The sequence below is a fragment of the Neopsephotus bourkii genome, unplaced genomic scaffold, assembly GCF_033783945.1.
Source record: "Neopsephotus bourkii isolate Nb327-2 ecotype Australia unplaced genomic scaffold, CSIRO-AGI_Nbou_v1 NB_324, whole genome shotgun sequence".
Lineage (NCBI taxonomy): Eukaryota > Metazoa > Chordata > Aves > Psittaciformes > Psittacidae > Neopsephotus > Neopsephotus bourkii.
In genome coordinates this window covers 442,641-465,481 of record NW_026900832.1, presented here as the reverse complement: position 1 = coordinate 465,481, position 22,841 = coordinate 442,641, and the positions used below count along the sequence as shown (strand labels likewise).

The window sequence follows — 22,841 nt, the reverse complement described above, 5'->3', positions numbered from 1 at the left end:
CGTCATTAGTGATGTAATGACCAGCTCGGTCAAGAAATGGCACTTCAGGCCCGGAATATGGAACAATTCAGGCAGTCAACTCCCAGTGTTTCACCGTGTCCCTGCCCCTTTGCCGTCATCCAGTCTGGTGTCCATCAGGGCTGGAAACCTGCACCAGTGGCTCGGAGGAGCAGGTCAGGGATTTCACACACTTGTGCTTCCTTACATGTGCCTGCTTTTTCCTCCCCTATTTTATCCTGGTGGAAGATGAAGGCTTTGGCTATTGCTTTGGGATTTTCACAAGCCTGGTAAAAGGAAGTTGCAGCAGTAGCTTTGGCCAGGCCTGCCAAAAATCAGGAAATCCTGGCCAAGACCCTCAAATGAATGGAGTTTAAGGGAGAAGGGATGTTCACACAGAGTAATCATAGTGTCCCCTGCTTGGCCTCCTGTCTCCTGCTGTCCTCCACACAGCCCTAATGCTCCCTGAAGTATGGAGGGCTCCAGAGCAACCTTCAAGCCAGTCCAGAGCCCATCTGTGAGTATGCCAGAGGAGGCAGGATGACAGACACCCACAGAAGACCTGGTACAGGGAATCTTGCACCCCAAGTGCAGAAATCACACTTCTCTCTTCTATTCCCAGCTCTTGCATGACCTGAGTCAAGGAAGTGAGGTGCTCCAGGCCTCTGCCAGCCTGCTTTTCTGCTTCTCAGACCCATCATGTGGATTTATGGCTTTGCCTCCATAATGCAGTTTGGGACTGAATGCTAATAATGTCTTCACCTATTTATTCATCTCGTGGTATGAGAAAAACAGGATGTGCCTATAGATTAAAAAGGCTGAATGGAGTTCAGTTCTCTGATGGAGAACTGCTGAAAAGTATTGATGGAATTGGCCTGGAGCACTACACCGAGTTCGTGCCCATGTAACGTGTTTTATGAAAGGCTGCATCTAGATTTTAAAGGACTGTTTAAACTTTATTGCCATCAGGCTTGCTGCTTGCCAAGCTAAAATTACCACTGTCAGGTTGTTCTGACCTCACAAGCCGCATGGCTAGCTGGAGGTACTGGGGGAAACCTGCCTTACGCTCCAGAAGACATCACAGATTTATACAGTGTGAGTCGATTTACTTTGCATTATAACAATGACTTAAATAGGACAAAAATCAGAAGGGATGTATGTGTTAGCATAACCCATAGCCTAGATTTACCTTCCCACTGCTTTTTCATACTGTTTTCAGTAACTTCTGTTGCAAGAAACCATCCATGTAGTGGCTACAGTCAAGGGGACTTTGCAAGAAGGTGTAAAATAATGTGCATGCATGACAGAAGCTGTGGTAGTTTGTATTACCTTAAGCCTTCCCTCCTACAGCATGCTTGGAAGGAATTAAAGCCCTACTTCTCACAGTGGTTTAGCAGATCAGTCACACTTAAATCAAGTGACACCTACACGCACCCCAGTCAGAGACCTCTCTGTGACCAAGCGAGTTAATGTATGTTCTGACACAGCAGAAAGTGCTCTGACTCTGTATTTGCCAGTTAGCTGTGTCCAAACCCCATATCCCCCGTTTCCAGAGGATCATCTCCCTGTAAATGCACGTCATTACCACAGTTTTACTTCTTTTTTGTTGTTTTTACACATGGTGCCAAGAACTGAGGAGTTGCCATCATTTACAATATCAGCAGTCTGGTTTTTACCAGTGTTGGTTATCTTTGATTTAAGGAACATGATTTGTTTAAACAGGTCAGGGCTTTTGAATGTACACATACTAACTGCTGTTTATTTAATTGTCATAAGCTAGATGGTGTTTGAGGTTAGGAAGTTTAAGCTCTTTTATACATGTAAAGAGGTAGTGACATGCCCTGGTGAGCTTGTTTGTCATTTGCTTATGGACAGGGAGTGAAGGAAAGATTTGAGCTGCAGAGTGGCTGAATCTGAACCTATTTTCAGACAAGGATCTCCCAGCCATGTCCTTAACCATGGTACGTCCCCCTTCCAGAAGCTTTCCCATGTGCTGATTTAGGATGTTGCTTGGGCCCCTTTTACAACATGAAGAATCAGGCCAAGCCAAATGCTGACCTGGGACTTTCCTCCCTGCCCTATTACAGCCCATCAAATATGGAGAAATGCATGAACAGCACTGGTCCCCAGCTGGCTATGCAGCATCCATCCTACCCAGCAGCTGTCCTGTGCCGAGGTAATCAGTGCAACAAAGGAAATCCAGCATCACTGGAGCAATCCTTACCTGCATTTTATCTTTAGGGTGTCTCCCGGTAGGATGACAATGTGGTCTTTGGCAATGCTTAGCGTTGGTTTCTCAAAAGATTCTTCCTCAGCCAGACCTGAACCAAATGAAGAGGAAACCATCATTAGACAGAATATTAGAACAGGCACAATACAGCGCAGGCAGCTTTCTGTTTTGGAAATAGGTCCTAATTCGGGGCCCAAGCAGTAATTGGTTTATACTGATGCAATTCAGTTGAGTGTGGAGTTAGTGTGAGATCCCCTCGGCTTGTTTGTAGTTTCCTTTATTTATCTGTTTTCTAACACTGAGCACCTGCATTTTTGCCAATAGTCTTTCTCTCACTTTATTTAGACCTGGCTTTCTGAATTATTGCAGATAGAGGAGTTATTACTGTCAGTTATAACTGAGTTATTGCAGATAGAGGAGAACAGATTGTTTTCAAAAGGATTTTACCCCCATAGAAGGATGGAAGGAGCCAGGTCTTTGGGAAATCATTTGATGGGAGAGCTCATACGTTATGTTTTAATCAGTAAGAATAGAGAAGAGAAAATGATTCTGGGAAGCAGCTCTGACTCACAACTGTGCAGCATCTGCTGTATGAAAAGTGAATCAAACTGCTGCTCTTTTCAAAGCACCATCCACAAGTGCTGCATGTGAACTAAACAGGGAGCTGCTGGCTTTGAGGGCAGCATGGCCCTCAAACATGGGTGTACAAGGGACATCTGCACATCTGGGTCTGGGACCGCATCATCACTGCTGGTGTGACAAGGTTTGTCAGGCCTCTGATGACAACAGTCTTTAATGACAGTAGTGATAAAGGTCTCTCTCATCATTATCTCCAGGCCCAAGAGATGTCTTCTGAATGTGAAGCTGTCCTCACACATATCTGAGTGTACATCCCAATGATAGAATTGTCAGAAAGTGCAACTGAGAAGAAACAGAAATGAAGTTGGCCAGGCTTGATTCCTTGTCCAAATTCAAAGTAACATAATCAAGGGAAGGAGAAAACAGACTTAGATAAGTATCTCAATTTCCAAAGCTCTGGCATTAAAGCTGTATGTTTTCTTTCCCTTCCTGCTTTTCAAATCTCTATCTTCTCCTTTGCCTTGAGCTTGATAAGCCAGAAATCTTTAGCTGGGCTTGTAACAACAGAGGCATTATTATCAGCAGAAAAGTGAAGGTAACATATCTACCAAAAAGAGAAACACTAGGGTTTAACTTTTCAACTGGATGAAACAGTGATTTTCTTGCCTCCCACCTCCCAGCTCTCATCTCTTTTTTGCTGAATTCAAGTAAAATGCTCTTAGCCTGACATATTCCCTCAGCGTGGAGAGTGAATCACTCCCACTTGAAGAGCCTGGCTTCTCCCATGTGCCATTCAGATTCCCATCAGTAACTCAGTGGAGGCCAGCTAATCTCACAGCACCACAGAATCCTTCCCTCAGGGGCTCCTGCCCAGACAGCATGGTGATGGGCTCCCCTGGAAGGCATCCTGACCCTTCCTGTAGACCTCTAGCTGAGACGTTAACCTAGTCCTGGCCATTGCCCCAGCACCAGAGACACCCCCTTCAGTTTTGCATGACTGTAACTTCAAAGTCCTTTGCAGAGTAAGAAGTTGGACTCTGGACAACACAAACCCCTGCAGGGGATGTGTGTGACATTATTTAGCATGGCCCTACCTAGAACTGTTATTACATGTAGTGCTGTGGAAGCAAAACAGCCAGTGGGTTCCAGCCCTGCAGTCTCCCTTTCTTCTAAGATGTACCATTATTCCTAAACACGTTCAGGGTGGCGTGCAGGCTGCAGCACCACATTTAGCAAAGAATCAATAGGAAAAGCCCCAGATTCTACAGGAGGAGACACTATAAGGCAGGTACTCCAAGTCCCCTCCTGTTTCTGGGAACAGCCATTCTCACTGCGCATAGGCTGAGCTCTGGCTCATGTAATTTCATGGTGCTGGGGGATTTCAGTCTGTTAAGCTCATGTGCTTTGCAAAAACTATTCAAAACCTGGATACATGGCCAAGGAACTCATGGCCAAGTGCCATTTGCTGGCTGAGGCATGTTTGGGTCCTGGGTGGCTCTCCCAGGACACAGCCACCACCATGCTCTGCTCTGGGATGGTCACGCTGTAGCTTCAGCCAGGTACCCCTTCGACTTAGAAAATCCTGGGGTTTGAAATAATCCTTTCTTTCTTTCCTCTTGTGCCTGCAGTTGTTCTTATGGCTCAGAGGGGCTTAGCTGGTGTCTCAAGCTGGCCTTTGCAGAGGCCTGAATATCACCTCTCCTGTGCAAGTGTGATGCTTTCAGTGGGGTCTGGAGTGCAGGGTTAGGGAGCTGGCACCAGACCTGAGCTGCTGTTGGGACCAGAGAGCAAATGCAGTCCTTGGGGTTTGTAATATTTGAGACTGTTTTTGCTGAAAGAAAAGGTATTTTTCAGTTATTCTGTTTATTCTTCTGAGCTGCTTCTTTCCCAAAGTTTATTTTGGCTTTTGGAGCTGAAGAAAAGAATAAGCAAAGTATAATTTCAGTGCTTTCCTAGCCCATGGAGGACAGGAGGAGAAATGCCTCTGCCACACACACATTTGGTGGCTGCTGCCAGGTGACAGAGGGTTTATATAAATGCAGCCTGTGCCCTTTCTGGAATAGCAGGGCTGGAAAAATCAGGTTTGAGGGCAAAACTGGGAGAGCAGTGAAGGAAAAGGTTGGGCTGGGCTGCATCAGGACACCTCAGTGCCAGGACTGGCAGGATGATGCCTCATGTTTTTAACCTTCCCTGGTCCCTTTAGAGCTAGACTTCATTTTGGGGGGGCAAAGCACGGGACATGTTTGCCCTGGGGCATGTTGGATGTGAGGAAAGGGATCTACTCCACTTTTGTATTTGGTTTATATATTAAGGAACTCATGGCTTTTGGAAGGCGTTAGGATGCTGCACACAGCTTCCTGCAGGGAGAGCAGGCATGCTGTACCATACCTGGTGGTGCACACACTTGCTGAAGCTAATGTGCTTTGGTTGCACATCTCCAATTACAATGTCCAGGCCTAAACTAACATTCTCCTTTTCTCTGCTAAATAATTCTGGGCCTGCTTTACAGCTACAGGGGTCATAAAATTAAAACCAAATACTCATGCCAGCCTTGTCATTACCATAGCAAAGCCCTACAGGGGAACAGACAGCTTCCATGTGTGAAGGCCCAGGAAACAGCTCTGGTCCCATGGCTATCCCTGCCATTTCTCTGTGAAGCTAACACCGCTGCCTGGTTGGGGTGAGGAACCAGCATCCTTCCTTAGATCACAAACTGGTTTGTGTTGGAGGCGCTTTAAAGCTCATCCTGTTCCAACCCCCTGCCACGGGCAGGGACCCATTCCACTGGAGCAGCTTGCTCCAAGCCCCTGTGTCCAGCCTGGCCTTGAACACTGCCGGGGATGGGGCAGCCACAGCTTCTCTGGGCAATTTCTGGAATAGTTCAAGCTAAGTTGCCTCCTGCAGAGCTTCAAATAGCTCTTAACACAGCATCCCCTCTGTAAACCAAGGGAGAAAGCCAGGCTCCTCTGGGAAGTGACATGGAGCACCTGGTGCAAGGTTCCTGCCCTCACTTCTTGCCAACGCAAGTTGACTACAGCAAGACTTAAGAGCATCACTAGGCTAAAGGCAGCCCCTAGAAAGAGCCCCAAGTCAGAACAGACCTTCTGTCCAGAGCCTCTCTGCACCGTTTCTTTTGCTGAGAGTTTGTTTTTACCTTCAGTTTGGACTTGAACATTCTGCTGTTGACAGTGAAAACCCCAAACACAGCACAACCACACAAATCCTTGGGAGCGAGATGTGAAAGGCTGATACATTGTCCAGGGAAGAAAAGCATATTGAAAACTGCTTTTCCTGGGATAATCTGATGTAGCAGCACAGCCAACATTAAACACAGGAGGGTCCCCAGGCAGAGGGTAATGGGTGACCTCCCTCACCTCTCTGTCAGATGATTTCTAGCTCTATCTCACTTGGCTGAGGGAGCTCCCTCCCACACTAAGCGAATGCCTGATTGTTCATGCTGGGACCATCAGTGCACACAGATAAAAACTGGTTTTAATCTCTGTTTCTGATTGTAGCAGTCTTCCTTCAAGCATCCTCCAGGCACTGTAACTACTCAGTGGCTATCCCCAAGGGAGCACTTACAGATGCGTGTGAGATTGAAGGTGTCATGCATAGCGACAGCTAACATCAGTATGATATCTGAGTAAGGGATCCACATACCCCTTTTGGGCAGTGCAGTGCATGGAGGAGGGAAAAGCTGAACAGTATCAAAGAGCACCTGACCTCTGCATCAAATGGCAAAGAACTAATTGCAAGGCAAACCAGAGATGACTGTGTTGACAGCTGAATGAAGCAGGTTAGACTAACACCGCAGGGACTTGGGCTCACAAATAGCTATTTGCACATGGTTGAACTCCAGGGACTATATATGTGTGTAAAGTTACTCTTCTGCATAGATCTGGGCCCTAGGACACATCAAGTCCCATTAGAGAGGACTGGAAGGCAGAGTCTGGGAGCTGATTTTAGCAGGAGGAGGGAAGAGGCACATACCACAACAGTTAAAAACTGGTTTGTCCATTGCTGGCAGTACATGGGAGACACTTCTGTGAGCCACCTAGAAACAAGCAGGAATCCCCAGAGTGGTCCTGCAATGGAAATGGTCTGTGTGGGCACAGAACGAGCAATGTAGGCCAGAGGCAGAGCTTCCATCCCTACAGAAGCTGCAGAAGTTCATCCAACATTCAATGAGCAATCATAATCTCATTCAGAGAGACGGCTTCAGACTATTAGAGTGCTTGTGTTAACCCAGGAGTATCTGCTGGCAGAGCAACAGGCTTCATGTTTTCCCTGGTTTTCCAAGCCAGAGAAACCAGCATTTGTTTAGCTGACTCATGGGAAAGGGGAGCAGTTCACAGCCCTGCTTCTCCTCTGCCTGCCACAAATAGGAGCTTGTGGCTCCGCCAGAGACAGTAGTTTGGGTGTAAATGATGCCAGTGACAACCAAAAATTAAATCATTAGTCTCCAGGGGAGGAGCATCCACAGAGCACAGCAAAACCAACTGCTCAGTAGAGAAAGTGTTTAAAGATAAGATAAGACATTGGCCCTGCTCTTGGGATTTGTTCCCACAAAGCTTTTCCTCACCCATAGTTGCATCAGCACTTCCTGATGAAGTGGCACCGGCTCACTGGTTTCCTCCTGGAATCAGCAGAAACCCTTCAGCAAGGCCAACTCTGTGCTTACGACCCCCTGGGTCAGCCAACAGGAGCCGTTCTCAGGTGTTTCCATGATGAAACCCCAACCCTTGGAGCTCCACTACACCTGCCCAAAGGCAACTCCCTGCACCTCCCCTGCCCTGTGCTTTCCCGGCTGTCCATGATATGGATCAGTTGCAGATTTATGGAAAGAGGTCACAGAAAGCCACTCGAGGTCAAAGCTGTTTGGTCTTTGGCAGCAGCAGCTCATTAATCAGAGCCATTGTTTTCCCTCTGACACTGCAGAGTGTAGAGCCCTAAGGAATGACAGAGATATCACCACCCTGTGCTTATGCTGAGTTATGGAGTGAGGGGACACGTCCTTGCTTTGTAACTGGATGACAAGTTGAGAACTTGGATCTACAGCCATAAGATAAACATGAAATCTGGGAAAGGAGGTGGCAACATCTGCAATCATCTGCCATGCACTCAAGCAGGGCTTCAAGTATTTAGGAAATGCAATAATCTCATGACGATGGGGAAAAAAAAAAAGGCTGGGAATGTTATTTCTTGATCCAAATTATGGCAATTCCTCTGGGAAAGAAAAGACCTGGCACATCTCCATGCTTAGCAAATATGCAGACCCAGTGGGAACAAGATGCACACACAAAGAGACCATGCTCTGTGCTAAGGACTTCAGGGGGAAAACCAAAACATGTGAGGTATGAAACTGTCTTTGCCTCTCCCCAGCGTGGTCTCCTGAGGGATGCTTCAGGGTTGCAGATGCGTTTCCAATGATTCCCAGACAGGATTACTTCATAGGCGCTCCAGACATAGCTTTCATTCTTCTTGACTTGACCATCCCGAGGAGGGGGCACATTCCTCAGTCAAGGCACCAAGTGAGAGCAGGAACAGGGGCACACGTGGGTCTTAGGCACCATGGGGAGCAGCCCCTCTGCAAGCCTGATGCACCTCTCTGCTGGTGGCCTTGGCCCTATGGCTCACCCACCACAGCACGTTCATCCTGCCCTTCACCGCCTCCCAGAGGGCTCTAAGGGCTGGAGCAGCTCTGCTCTGGAGCCAGGCTGAGAGAGTTGGGCTGGGTCAGCCTGGAGAAGAGAAGGCTCCTGAAGGGGAGACCTTAGAGCAGCTCCAGTGCCTAAAGGGGCTGCAGGAAACCTGGAGAGGGGCCTGGGACAAGGGCCTGTAGGGACAGGCCAAGGGGAATGGCTGTAACCTGCCAGAGGGGAAACTGAGATGAGCTCTTAGGCAGAAGCTATTCCCTGTGAGGGTGCTGAGGCGCTGGCACAGGGTGCCCAGAGAAGCTGTGGCTGCCCCATCCCTGGCAGTGCTCAAGGCCAGGTTGGACACAGGGGCTTGGAGCAACCTGCTCTAGTGGAAGGGGTCCCTGCCTGTGGCAGGGGTTGTAGCAGGGTGAGCTTTGAGGTCCCTTCCAACCCAAACCAGTCTGGAATTCTGTATAGCTTATGATTCTGTGACTCAGCAAATAAGGACTAACTGCTACTCAGTCTTCAGATATAACGTAGCATTTATCTGGAAGTGAATCTAGACAAGGTTTCTCCCCTTTCTCCAGAGCACTGGGTAGGAAAATGGGATAGTAAAAGGCTGCATACATCTGCCTCCAGTAGTTTCTTCCCATGCATCCCTGTGTCCCTCTGTCAACTCAGAACTGTCCCCACAGGTGAGCTCCTGGGATGCCTATCTGTGTACTGATGGATAGATAGCTGGATATCAGTTGCCCATAGCTACAGACAGTAGACCCATGCATCAAGTTATGATTCCAGCCTGTCCAACCCTGCATTCAGCTCCCTTTAATCTGATCAAAATTGCTCTGTGCAAGATGGTTTGTACACAGTGAGTAGTAACTCTGAAAGTTTGGGATGCTAAGGAAGGAGTGCTTTAAAACTCTTCTAACCAAATGACTGCATTATTTTGAGTAGCTATCACCAAAGTAGCTCATTCATCATGGGTGACATATAAGGCTGCAAAGTCAACAGCAGTAATTCACAGGCTTCATGTGTGTCACAGCGCAGCACCAATCTCTGTGTTCACTCACACATCAATGGGATCACATTGGGCACCTCTCTCTCTTTCTCTCAAACTGATTTGCTTTGTACAGCTGCAAATAATGAAAGCAATTGTTGTGCTGACTCTATTCCAAGACCCATTCTCAGCCTGCTCTTGTGCACAGAATGGATCCATCACTATTGAAGTCTCGCTTGATAGGAGCCAGGACCACAAGTAATAATCTCTGTGGATACCCAGTTTTAACATTTATACTGGACTTTGGACTTTTAACCTGGAATAAAGGGGCTGCCTGCACATAGTATGAGAGTAAAGCTCTTCATCTGGATGTTTTGTTAAAGATACTGGACTTCTTTAAGTCAGAGCAGTAGTAGAAAGGTTTTCAATAGGTCTTCTCTGTACAATTTTATGCCTGTCTCATCTTTTCCTATTGAAATGTCAGTAGCCATCACAATTTTCTTTCCTGTGTGGCTATAATAATGGTAATTTATTCTATTTTATCTTTTTACTTGTTGATCACATCATTACTGAGCACTCCATGGCAGACTGTAAATACATCTGGTGGTTCTGTCCCATGGTGGCACTTCGCATGGGGGGCACCGAGGTACTATCAAAGCTGCACGCAGGTCGGTCCACTCGCAAGGCAGGAGGCAGGGAGGATGTGGTGAGGTTTGGTTTTCCATATGCAAGAAGTTGCCTTCGGTTCAGTGTTCAGGCAGTACCCATTCATGCATCCACTTCGAACTCATCCCGACTGCCAGTAGAGGTCAGACTTTAAGCTGGCAGAAAACAATACAGAGGAGGGATTTCCCTTAGGTTTCCATAAAAGTTGCTGTCAGGAGCGGCCATCCATGGTGAAATGGAGAGTTTTTGCCAGGATTCTTTAAAATAACGCTAGTTTCACACGTGTTGAAAGCCTGTTGTGGTACTGGGTTGTGCAGGCACCTGGAGCAGACTGTTAGAGCCATAGAGCTGATCTACCCCATCATCCATATAGTGCAATCGTGAAACAACTATCAATAATAATCATTCAGATCAGTCAAACCTGTTCCTGAATGGCAGCTTTGGTACCACGGGTCTTGGCAAGTAACACTCACGTAAATGGAAAGCAAAGAAATGAAAAGGAGAAGTTGGGGAATTCCATTCCACTTGGCCATACCACACAAATGGAAGCCCTGGCAGCGTTAACCCCAAGTACAATCCCACTTTCCATGTAGACATGTATTTACGGAGCTGTTGGGGGTGATAACTTTGCGGTTCACCTCACCTGGCTATTTCAGCTCTTAGCCAGAACATGCATTAACACAGACGCTCTGTGTGTGACCTGAGGTGGTTTTAACAAGCGACACAGTATTTCAAAGCACTGAGTCAGTTAAATTATTGTACTGTGTGTCAGCTTACTCCTTTGACAATGAAATACGATGATAATGCACCCTAGGGAAAAGACTTTGGAAGAGTATGAGATGGATATGCTAGAGAGACGTTAAAATGACCAGAGAAGAGTGAGAAGTTACGGAATGACTGGTTTAGCAAAAGGTGTGGGTTGAAAGTTATTATTTTAGAGTATCATTTTCTCTGTGTTCTGGGATATTCAGTCCATGATCAGCAGCCCAAACCTAAGGAAGGGAACAGTTAAGATACTAAATACATGCAACCAGATCTCAGTTTTCATAGAATCCCAGACTGGTTTGTGCTGGAAGGGACCTCAAAGCTCATCCAGGTCCAACCCCTGCCACAGGCAGGGACACCTTCCACTAGAGCAGCTTGCTCCAAGCCCCTGTGTCCAACCTGGCCTTGAGCACTGCCAGGGATGGGGCAGCCACAGCTTCTCTGGGCACCCTGTGCCAGCGCCTCAGCACCCTCACAGGGAAGAGCTTCTGTCTAAGAGCTCATCTCAATCCCTCTTCTGTGAGTATTTAACTTAACTGTGACACTTAAGGTATCAAAGATACTTATATAGACAATTTTGACTCAATATCATCATGTTCTGGCAGTTTTCTGCATCTCAAGCAAAATGTCAGCATGGTTTAAACCCCCATCTCTTTTGCTGCTAATCTGGTTATATGACACATCATTTTACATGACGACCAAGAGCCCTATTGATAGATGTGATACTCCTCTCTTGCAGCACACACTGTAATGGGTCTTTAGAACATTGGAGTGTTTAACTGGAGAGGTTGTAATCATGGGAGATCTGATACCAAGGGCAACTGTTTATCTGCTTTTTCTGTTGCAACTGTTAAAGAGTCTAGGGAGAGAAAAGAATATCTTCCCAAGGCTGAGTTAGAGCAGCCTGTGTCATTCATCTCCCAAAGGAAGCAGTGATGCCAGCCCTATCTTTAGGAATATTTAAAATTAGATTTGATAATGTGTTAGGAGATGTCCTTCAGAAAACAGTTGCTGGTGACCTATATGAAGTAATCTCTTCAGAGCTTCAGCTGCCACATTTAGGCAGTACTGGGGCCACGATGTTGGGCCTGACCTGGGGTACAAGTCTCTTCCCTTTCCAAACTTCTTTGGTGCTACCTCAGCACTGTTGGGATTCAAAGGCACAGCGGGTGTTGTCAGCTTTGGACTCAGAAGTGTCCACAAACCAGACCTCAGAAGAGGACAACAACTGTTTTCTAGGAAATGCAAGAGCTGACGGAGGAATTTGGATGAGGTTCTACTGAATGCTAAGAGGGTGGTTTGCAAAACGACCTCTGAACATGCTCCACAGCTAAATCCTAGTGTAGCCATCAAACATGACTGCCCACTGCCCACTCGATACTTATGCATTAGCTGCTCAGAGAGACAGCCTCTTGTCTCCAGCCACATGCCCCAAGGTTGCCTACTTGGAGCCTTGCTGGTGTGAATCCAGCAGTCAGCCCTGCTCCTGTGGGTGCTGCTGTGTCCTATAGGCAGCATTGTACCTGTTCTGGTGGAAACTGGGCAATTTCCCAGCCCTTTGCACAGTGGTGACTTCCTCCTCCCCATCTCACTCCTCATCCCCAGCCTTCTTTTCTAGTTAAAATATGAGCTTGCCTGGAAATACTTCTTTGTAAGGAACATCTGTGTCCTCCTGTGTGATGAATCACTGACCTGCAGAAGGAGCAGGCCAAGGGAAGGCCACGAGAGGGATGGAGAATGGGGAAGGTGGATGGTCAGAGCGAAGCAGAACAAAAGCTCACCCCCATTAGCCTTGTTTTATCATTTTCCTTGAGCTATAAATCCAGAAGCAAATGAGTTGAGCCAAAGCCTCCCGAGATCAGCTCAATGGGTGCTCCACACTAACCAGAGATGAATTTGATCATCAGAACGTGTCAGAAATGTGTAAGCTGAGCGTCAATGAAATCTGTGTGGTGGGTAATTACTTTGTTTTCTCAGTTTCTTAACTTTACCCATTAAGAAGAAATGGGCTGAAGCTGACTTTGGAGTCGGTGCCGGAATCTGGTTTCGATCAGCTCTGTGTTCCACTTCTGTCCGTGTGCCTGTCTCAGGAGGGTTTCCTCTTTTCTGTTTGTTTGTTTTGAAGGTTGCTATTTTGGGAGACAAGATAAAAGCTGTTTGCTGGGGATGGGGAGCGAGAACCTAACGATCCCCTTCAAACCCAGTCCCAGTTTCAGTTACATTTCCGCAGCCCCAGGCGATGTTATGTTATCTCTTGCCTGTAACCTCCCTGGGTAGTTTGGCCTAACTAGGTCTGGAAGCTGGTTTCCTCACTGGTTTGCATTAAGCTGGAAAGTACCAATCGGACCCAGGGAATTGGCTGCAAATCACTTATGAAATCCTTCTTAATGACAAAGTCCATCAGGCCATGGAACAGGGCTTCAATCGCTTCCTTACAGCCTCCACCGCACTGTTACCCTGACATGACCCCAACTTCTCCCCTGTTTGTTAGGCAGCTGTGACATAATGTTTTTGATGGCAGGGTTTGGAGGAATTCTGCTTGTGGCAAAGCAGGAATCTGCTTCGAATTAGCACTGCACATATTTATCAAGTCTACATAGCATGGCTGCCTGTGTCACAAGTCCCTTCCTCTATCCCCTGCGGGTTCCCACATCAGCTCACTTAACCTCCTGAGGATGGAGGAAAAGCATTTGCTGGTGTCTGGGCACAGCCTCCCACAAGCCCAGGGAAGGGGCAGCAGGTGGGTGATACCATAGGTGTGATTCCCAGGGCTGTCCTGGCTTCTTCAGAGCCAGATCCTGACTTTGGGGGTTACTTTGAGGGGCTCTGTGAGGGGTCAGACACCTAAAGGACTTAAGGAGAAGACCTTAGAGCAGCTCCAGTGCCTAAAGGGGCTACAGGAAACCTGGAGAGGGGCTTTGGACAAGGGCCTGTAGGGACAGGACAAGGGGAATGGCTTTAACCTGCCAGAGGGGAGACTGAGATGAGCTCTCAGGCAGAAGCTCTTCCCTGTGAGGGTGCTGAGGCGCTGGCACAGGGTGCCCAGAGAAGCTGTGGCTGCCCCATCCCTGGCAGTGCTCAAGACCAGGTTGGACACAGGGGCTTGGAGCAAGCTGCTCTAGTGGAAGGGGTCCCTGCCTTTTATTAGATCTTCTGTTGCAGCAGATCGTCTGGAAAAACTGTGGCATGGAGTTGATGACTGCACAGAGACATTGGAAACGGCAGATTTCCTCTGTAGTGTCCTGCTTTTAAAGGTGCTTTACTGCAGTCACTTCCAAGCAAAGAAAACACTGCTGGGTACCCAGGAGCGGACCCGGTTTGCATTAAAGCCACCTACGCCACTCAGCAAAAGCTGGGCAGGAAATTCTTCTCTCTTCATGTCTAAATATTTAAGACCTATTTATTTATTTTAATTCCTGTTGTGCATAGGGATAAAGCACAAATCCTTCAAAGGTTTTCCTTATTATGAAAAGCAGCACCAGAAAAAGACTCAGCTAAAAATAGCCAGATATTTAGGGCAGCCCCCAGTAGTGGGAGACACAGATTCAGAGGCTTGATTCCACCGAGGAACGTGGTGTCTCCAGCATCCTACACATGCAGCTCAGTGACAAGGTCATGGCATTGTAGGGTTATGACCAGAAACACCATCCTGGCTGGGTAACCTTTCCCAGAAAACTGCATCTAACCTGGCCACTTTCTACACAGAGTTATGCCACAGTGTCATCTTGTAATGAGAATGAGACTGTTCTGCTTTCACGGCTGGTTTCAAGCAGAGCAGAGCCCTGTTTGAAAAGCTCACTGCTGTTTTCTTTCCCTAAACAGCTCACCTCTTCGGCCCAAGAGTTTATTGCAGTTCCTGTAGACAGCAAAACATGCAGTTGCCCTCTGAACAGTAAGATTATTGGGCTGGATAGTTAACAAATCAGTAAATCTGACTCGAAAAGTAATTACACAAGGAAAGCAGCTCCTGGGTTTGGAGCTCTCTCTTGACTCCCTCTTGTAACAGGAGCCCTGTTAAGAACTGTACAAACATGACTAAGAGAAAAGAGAATCATGAAAGTTAAGTGAGTGCTGAATGAAAGCAAAGTGAAAACTTTATGTCACTAAGAAAGAAAAATGTCTCCGTTTGGGTTCAGGAGGAGGAAAGTACTAAGGCAGGAGATGAAAGAATAATGCAAATCATACAGGCAATTAATGAGGTCCCTTCCCATCCTGACTCCACACATACAGCCTGGATCTGCTGCACTAAGATTTCAGAGAACTAATCCCAGTAATGAAATCCAGATCTGAGGCACTGCAGAATGAGCCAACAGCTTATCAAGGTACAGCAAGCATTTGCTGGCCTCCTGCTTGCTTCTTCCAGGGCTCTGCTCCCTCTTGTCATGGTCAGTCAGTGTAGTTTTTAGTACAGCATTTTGGTCTGGCAGATGTGAACTGTGTCACTGAGGGATTTCATCACATGCTGAAGAAAAGCAGCAGGTTCCTAGGGCCTCTTGCTGAGTATGGTGGTATTTGTGCACGGCATGTGTCAGGGGAAGAGGGGGAAGACGCACCACTGCAGAGAAACATACATTGAAAGGGCAAGTATTGCACAGACAACTAAAGGTGGGGTTTATTTTCCTCTGGATGTGCCATAAGGCTACACAGATGCCTGGATCTGCATAGCCAAGCCAAGATGAGACCAGCCACTAGTCCAGCCAACCACATGGCAGACTTTGACTTGGAGAAACATGCTTGTTTTCCAGCTGGAAAGGGAATCTGACCATTCTGTTGCACTCTTAAGCTATCGAAATGTTTATATCAATATAAAACAGGCTCTTGGGGAGAGTACAAAAACAAAAATGAATTTTCAGGCTCAGACCTCAGATGCCAAATTGTAAACCCTTGGCTAAAAGGTCTTAGGGTAGAAAGAACTGCAGAGCATTAACTGCATAGCAGTGGTTCATACAGGAGCCATAAGAATAAAGATAGTATTTAGGAAAATTGTGAGGCATTTCATTTGGGCTGCAGTGCAAGGTCATAGGATGTAAGCAGCTTTGGGAGGAAGAAAGAACATTGTTTGATAGTAACAAGAGCTGCATGTCGAGCACCAGTCCTGCACTGCTTCTTCACAAGAGCTGGTGAGTTGATAGGAACATTTCTACAGTGGGAATAGTGCTCTGAGCCCAGGCTGACTCCACCTTGCAGTGCCATATAGATATCATCACACTGGGAAATGGCACCGTAATTCAGAAGCAGTTTCCACTGTGAGGAAACAAACTCTCATGTGCTCACATCCCAGCTGGGAAGAAGGACACAGAACCAGTTTTGGTATTCAGAATGTATTAGATCTATTTTGGAATTACAAGGCCCTAAACCAAGTATTAGATGGGTTTGGCTTTTTAAAAACCCTTCTAAAGGGTTCTCTGTGTTCATTTTTCAGAGAGTTTTGTTTGTTTTGCTTTTGCCCATGAAAATAGAGTTTATCTTAGAATCACAGAATGGTTTGGGTTGGAGGGACCTTAAAGCTCATCCAGTTCCAACCCCCTGTCATGGGCAGGGACCCCTTCCACTAGAGCAGGTTGCTCCAAGCCCCATCCAATCTGGCCTTGTACACTGTGAGGGATGGGGCAATCTTAATCTTAAAAGGTTTGATGTGATTGTACCAGGGTATCAAAAAAGCACGATGCAACAGACTGTGATGGGGCTTGGAAAACATGAACCAAGTCATGCAAGTGGAGTGATACTCTCCTGATGTGTGACTGCCACATAGCCCCATGCCCACATGGCAGAGGTGCAATCCCAGGGCCTCATTCAGATCAGTTTTGCTGCTGTTCACCAGCAGCTTTTCTCCTGGTCTCTTCAGATACATGGGGCAGCAATGTCGCCTGTGCAGCCTGGAATGGTGGTGAGTGAGCAGTGCTCAGCATGGCCTCTTTACTGATTGAGTCATTCTCGGTATGATTCATTGAGCTCAGACCAGCCACACAGTTATTCCAGAGAGTTATTGTGTTGATGCAGTGGACAAGGGAACTTTCTCTTTTCCCTGGTTCTCAATAAAATGGGGGATGTTAGGAAGGAGGCAAAGAGAAAGAAGGAAAAGTTGTCATTTTTCCTTTGAAGTCTTCAGTTCTGAACTTGGTTAGAATCCTCCATGTGTCCTGCATGGACTTGGACCCTTGTGACGCAATCTGTTAAGCCAGTGAGCTGCAGTAGGGACTGAATGCAACTAGGACTTCAATATCTCACCCTTCCCATGTGTCTTATTCACTAGTGGAACAAGAACCTTCCCAGCAGATCCAAACTGACTCTTCCACTGGAAGCAGCAGTTCAACTTCTTGGACATTCCCACTTTGCATGAAGTTTCCAAGCTGGATTTTACAATTTTATCATGTACTTCCCTATCCTCTCATTGTAATTTAAAGGGAAAACACATCTGTGGGTGTGTTGTTAGATGGTAGAAGGATTATGGAGCTGTAACTCAGCTATCTAGCAATAAAAGGCAGGAAGAAGGATCATGTAGGACTCTTCCACCTGCAAACTTCTGCAATATGCTAATTTATGTGTTCCACTGGTGATTCCTTAACTGAACATTTATTATTGGAGACCTGAATCCTGAGGATTTGGAGAACAGTAACATGCAAATCTTCTTTCCCCTTCTCATCAAGCCCTGCTTTAACAGTAAGGTTTAGGATCTGCAGTCTCTGCTGACCCCCAGGACAGCCACAGGAAGAGGGAGGAAAGGAAATGGTTTTGTGTTCAGATCCAAATATAAAGTCAGCTTGATGTTCTTTTCTCCCTCACCCAGCGAGTCATGCTCCTTCCCCTTGCAACTTCACCCAGCACTGCAAACTCGGTGTGCTTTGGGGAGTCCCCAGTGTCGAGCCCAGCAGAAGTAATCCAGGTACAAAGTTGGGTGATTTTCTGTTTAAAATGGAAAAGGATAAAATCTGCAGCTTTAGTGCTTTTTAAAAGAAAAGCCTGCTCACCCCAGTCCTGGGCAGAATTCAGCAAAGGAGAAAGGTGTTTTGCATTACGAAAGACCTCAACTCTCATTCAAAACACAGTGAGGCTCCTCCTGAAGCTCACAGCTGCCACCCTGCCACCCTCTCTGTTCCCACCCCATGGTGAGGACGAACAGGCCATGTTCCCCAGTGCACAGTGAGAGGCTGCCTGGCTTTGAGAGCAGGCAGGAAACATCAGGAGTTACCCTCAGATAACCCTGTTTCCCCACCAGTTCATCACTCTCCTGCAGATCCAGGAGGAACACATAAGGTGCTGACAAGCCCCGAGATCTTGGCTCCCTCTTAGGCATTAAATCTCTTTCCCCATGACACGAGCTGCTCCTCTCAAGGCAGAGATCAGCTGGTGGCACCTGGAAACCATGGGAAGCTCATGAGGGCAAAGCTTTGAGCTGGTGCTCGGGGTGGGGTGAAGGTGCCCCCTCGCCCCGCTCACAGGGGTTCATTGTACCCAGCCTGGCTTCCTTCTCATAGTGTGCTTTCATCTCTCCTGCTTTTAAAGAACGCAGCCATCACCCCACCCTGTCCTACAACAACTGTGGGGCTATTTACCACTTTGAAAGGAAATCCCATGTCACAACCCCTAGGAGCACAAGGAATAATGTCCGGAATTCCTTTATCTGTGACTAGGCCTGGCGCACAGGCCCTTTCCCGTTTCTTAAGTGTACACAAATCTATTCTTTTCCTTTGTCAAGGCAATGGGCCCAGATTTTAATGATGAGTTATTAAAAAAAGGCAAAAGAGGCTTTGGCAAGACTCAAGAACAAACGTTCTCTGACTTTAGGCCCTTTTGTTCTTCAAGGTGAAAAGGGACTATGAAGAATAAGGAAAACTGAATCACTGGGCTTTGCCCTCCATAGTAAATTTGACCTTCACTGTTTTTACAGTACCTAAAATTGGTGTCCCGGGCTAATCAGGGAAGTAGTGTGATAAATGTCCCTTCACGGCTGCTCTGCACGATGATATTGTTTAACGTGGCTCTTTGGGCATTGCAGTGTGTGTAACCCCCAGCTCCAAGGCTTCCGTTCGTGTCTCCATGCCAAATTCTGCCCAACTAAAGGTCATCATCAGCTTGCAGAGAGATGGAGTTAAAGACAGTAATGGACACTCAATTCTGAGGACAGTGCTCCCCTCGGATGAGAGGATGGAAAGGAGTGAGGGGCAGCATGTACTTAAGTGTCCCCGTGCACATGGATCTGGAGCTCCGATGTTCCCTGCACCCACCAGGCCTTACAGCACTGTAATGTGTTCTGTTCACACAATGGAGAAGATTAGGGGCTGCCGTGTCTATCTGAGACACCCTCCCAGGGCTGGCACATACACAGCATCTCCATGATGCTTGTGCCCTTCCATAGCATGAACCAGAAGCCTCCAGAGTTGCCCACCAGCATCCCAAAGTGCTTCTCCATGGGCAGCTACATCAGGCGCTGATTTTACCTCCTTGCAGCCAGCAGAACAGTGCAGGGTGCAGCCTGGACCATCAGCTCCAGGAGAGAAGGGAGGGAATCTATAGTAGGAAACAACCGGGAACAAGGAAGTTGCAACAGCACTATTGGCCCCAGCAGCATGCGGGAGGCGGGCAGGAGGAGGAATCTTTCCAGGAAAAGAACATTTGTATCAGATACTTCCAAAAATAAAATATCATCCTGGTGCAGAAACGTTCTAAATGTTGGCAGCACTGCTGGCCTGGCTCGCTGCTCTGCAAACCAGGCTCCAGAAAGGGGTTATGATCCTTCACTATCCAGTCCTCTCATGCAGAAAGAAGGCCACATGCCAAGGGGGGGGACGGGGACCACGGGGCAGCTCCAAGTGATTCATGGCACCCTCTTTTCTCTGGGTGGTGGGATTAGAAAGCTGACAGCCTTGTTGCAGTACAAATAACTCGCCAGCTGGAGTTTACTGGCTCCTTTATTTATATTCCTCCAGCACTCAGGCGATGCCAGATGTGCTGTTCCTGATTCATGTGTATTGTGTTTGATGTCTCATCAGAATCAACCCTGGGCTAAACCCAGAAACTAAACTGTTTTTAGCAGAGATAAATATTTAGGCAAGTCTGTGATTGGCACAAACCTGTCCCTTCTTTTGCATCCCTTAACGCTGAAATAAAGGTAGCAGCTCAGAGCATGAGCACATCAGAGATCCCATCTATGCAGGAGGAACATCGTGTGCTCTTGCATCTGCCATTTAGAAAGTCTCCAAAGGAGGGGAGAATCTGGCAAGAGAAGTTCTTCCAGGGGCTGAAAGCGGAGCATTTCCACAGCACTGTGTCTGTGCGCTGGATCACAGCATCAAATCAGCACCTGCTCTTATCTGAGCACTGTCAGGCTTGCTCCTGTCTCTGGGGCATGACAGACAGTTGTTGATAGTAGATGCTGTCATAGACTGACAACAGGGGGAATAAATTCCAGTGCTTGCCCTGCCCTTTGTCAGGTGTTGGTCTGTGTGTAATAAGCTGACTTTGGGTGCCTCTTAGTCTTGATTTTCCTTTGCCTTCCGTGTTGTGGTTCACAATGTCTGCATATAACACAAAGTCAGTGATTTCATTGTGGCACAGCCCACGGGCCAGTCAGCCCCTACTGCTATCCTGCTTCCAACACAGGTACAGGATGCTCTGAACTCCTAAGGGAAATGCCAAGCTGTGTGAATGCAATTCATGCAAATCAGAGTGAACTAGTCCCTTAAGTGTCCCTGCTCTGTCACTTTGCAGTCAGTGACAGTGATTTAAGGCCACCTTATTCGTGACTGGGGTTTTATTTCTCAGCTCTACTGGTTTAGTTTTCCAGACTGTCCAATGCAATGAGGAGATAAGCCCAAATATTATAGATCATCCAGGCTAATGTTGACTGTAAGGATCACAGATATTCTTACCCCCTGTGTCAAAAAGACTCATGACTTAAACCAGCATTGTCCCAGTAGGGAAACCCAGTTCCATACAGATACTTGTCATTATACAGTTACTGCATCACTGTTTCAAAGAGATAAGACTGTTGTGCAACACAACTAGAGGCAGTTCTTCCTTTTGCCAGCCCAGTGTTTCTGACTGCATGCATGTGTATTCCAAGGAATGCTGATTTTGGATGCAGGTACTATGGGGAGTACACAACCCAACAGTGCTGATACCCCTTACAAAGGCAGGCAGGCATCACAAACATAGCACAAAGCACCCAAAGTCCTGGTTAGTGGTATTCAGGAATCCCTCCCTCCTTTGTATCCTGCTTGCTATCTGCTTTTGAACGAGGTCAGGAGAGATTGTTATTCCCATCAGAGTGGTGCTGTGTTGAAATGTGGAATTTTTCAGGAATTTTTCATTAATGTTGGCTCTGGCAGATCAAATATTGGCCATGCCAAAGATAACATGCTTGGGAATATGTTCCTCTCAAGCACAAAGATACCGTACCCTTAGCGCTGCAGTTCACACAGCACATGGATTGCCACAGCTGACAAATAGAGTAATAGCCATGAAAACTGATAGTGCCCAGGTATTTTGGTTTACCTATGTATTTTCATCTTATTTTAAATGCCAGGAAAGCATATTCCAGTGAAAACAAATTTATGTTCATCTCTTTTAAGTGAGAGAAACCACTTGGTAAGAGATGAAGCAATTGTAATTCTGGCTTAGCCCTGATGTCAGGATCAACTTCCTAACTCTTCCATCATTTGATCCTTTTTAGATGGCTTAACTGCACCTGAAAAGAGACAGATTATTGGTCATGTATATCCAAAGCAGTGGCTGAATGAGTGCTACATGTTCAGGAGACTTTCCAGGCTGGCTTCACAGCGTACTTTGCTACAGGGTAAGTGAGAAATTCATGATGATGGTCAATAAACCCATCTGGTCCCTGGTCTTTGGCACTGAGAGGTGTCTGACAGTCATTCTGTGGGGCAGACTTCTCCCTCAGTAGCTAGGCATGGCCAACACACATTGATCCTAATCCTTGAGAGCTTCTCTCTCCTAATCCTAGCCACTACCCTGACCATATGCTTAACCCTGCACCATGCCCAGGTCCAACCTTGACCCCCCCCCCAGACTCCTTTTATCCTGCCAGGATGCCCCAGCAGAGATGTCTTTATGCCTGCTGGAGACAGAGATGTCTACTTAAATACTTAAAGATCTGCCTGGTCAGCTGCTTGGGGAAACCAGAATGCTTTCCAAAGAGGAACATGTCTCTTTTTTGTCCTTTAACAATTATAAAATAAGTATTATTTTAATTTATTTCAATTTATTTAAACCTCAAGGTTTGGTGTCCAGGTATGAGATGTGTGAAATGGCTTGTTTGCAGGTGTATGTCCCACTCATATTCTGTTTTCTGCATGGCTGTGCCTACCCTCTAAGGGCCTCTGGGGGTGAAGATCTTTCATGGAAACTGATGTTTAAACCTTAGCTGTAGGTTTGGGGAGGTGCAGATGTCATACCAAAACATCCATGGCTGAGAAAGGACAGTACCAAAATAGCAATAACAATAATAATGGTAATAATCGTAACAGTCTGCATTTCTAAGATTAGTTGCAAGATGGCTTACAAAGGGATTTAACCTTGCAACATGTTTGTCAGGTTAGTAAGTAATTGCTGTTATATACTGCTGCTGGAAAGTGAAGACAGATAAGATAAGTATCTTACCTAAGGTCATACAGGAAGCCTGCAGCACAGCAGGAATTAGAGCTCGAGTAAATTGGCTCCAAGTTCTGTGCTGAGCTGCAGGGTCATCCAGGGAAAGGCTCTTTGGTTCTGCAGGAGCTGGAGGGACCTGGAACTAGTGACTGTCTGGTGTGGACAGTGGTGCCCTCTCCTTTGAGGGTGGCCAGTGGGTCAGGCACAGGGGGCAAGGAAGAAACAGAGTACAGCAATGTATTTTGAACCTTGCTGCTCAACTGCAGCTCCTTCCTCCTTCCCAAAAGTGGGCTCCTCGTGAGGGGGGTTCCTCCTTTTGCTTCTCAACTTTGCTAAATGCAGTATTCCCTTGTGCAGT

At 46.9% G+C, this 22,841-nt stretch overlaps 1 protein-coding gene and 1 long non-coding RNA gene across 5 annotated transcripts in view; one reads left to right on the top strand and one right to left on the bottom strand.

Moving 5' to 3' along the window:
• The window catches only part of LOC133209249 (vascular endothelial growth factor receptor kdr-like), a 124,860-nt gene that overhangs the window by 89,309 nt on the left and 12,710 nt on the right, over positions 1-22,841 (bottom strand). For both annotated transcript variants that reach the window (XM_061347745.1, XM_061347746.1), the window contains exon 2: positions 2,222-2,318. In XM_061347745.1, coding sequence (XP_061203729.1) covers positions 2,222-2,318 — 97 coding nt within the window. The remainder of the gene's footprint in view (positions 1-2,221; positions 2,319-22,841) is intronic.
• LOC133209257 (uncharacterized) overlaps positions 1-22,841 on the top strand; it is a 200,530-nt gene that overhangs the window by 165,766 nt on the left and 11,923 nt on the right. For all 3 annotated transcript variants that reach the window (XR_009724642.1, XR_009724644.1, XR_009724643.1), the window contains exon 3: positions 21,546-21,668. This is a non-coding gene — a long non-coding RNA (uncharacterized LOC133209257). The remainder of the gene's footprint in view (positions 1-21,545; positions 21,669-22,841) is intronic.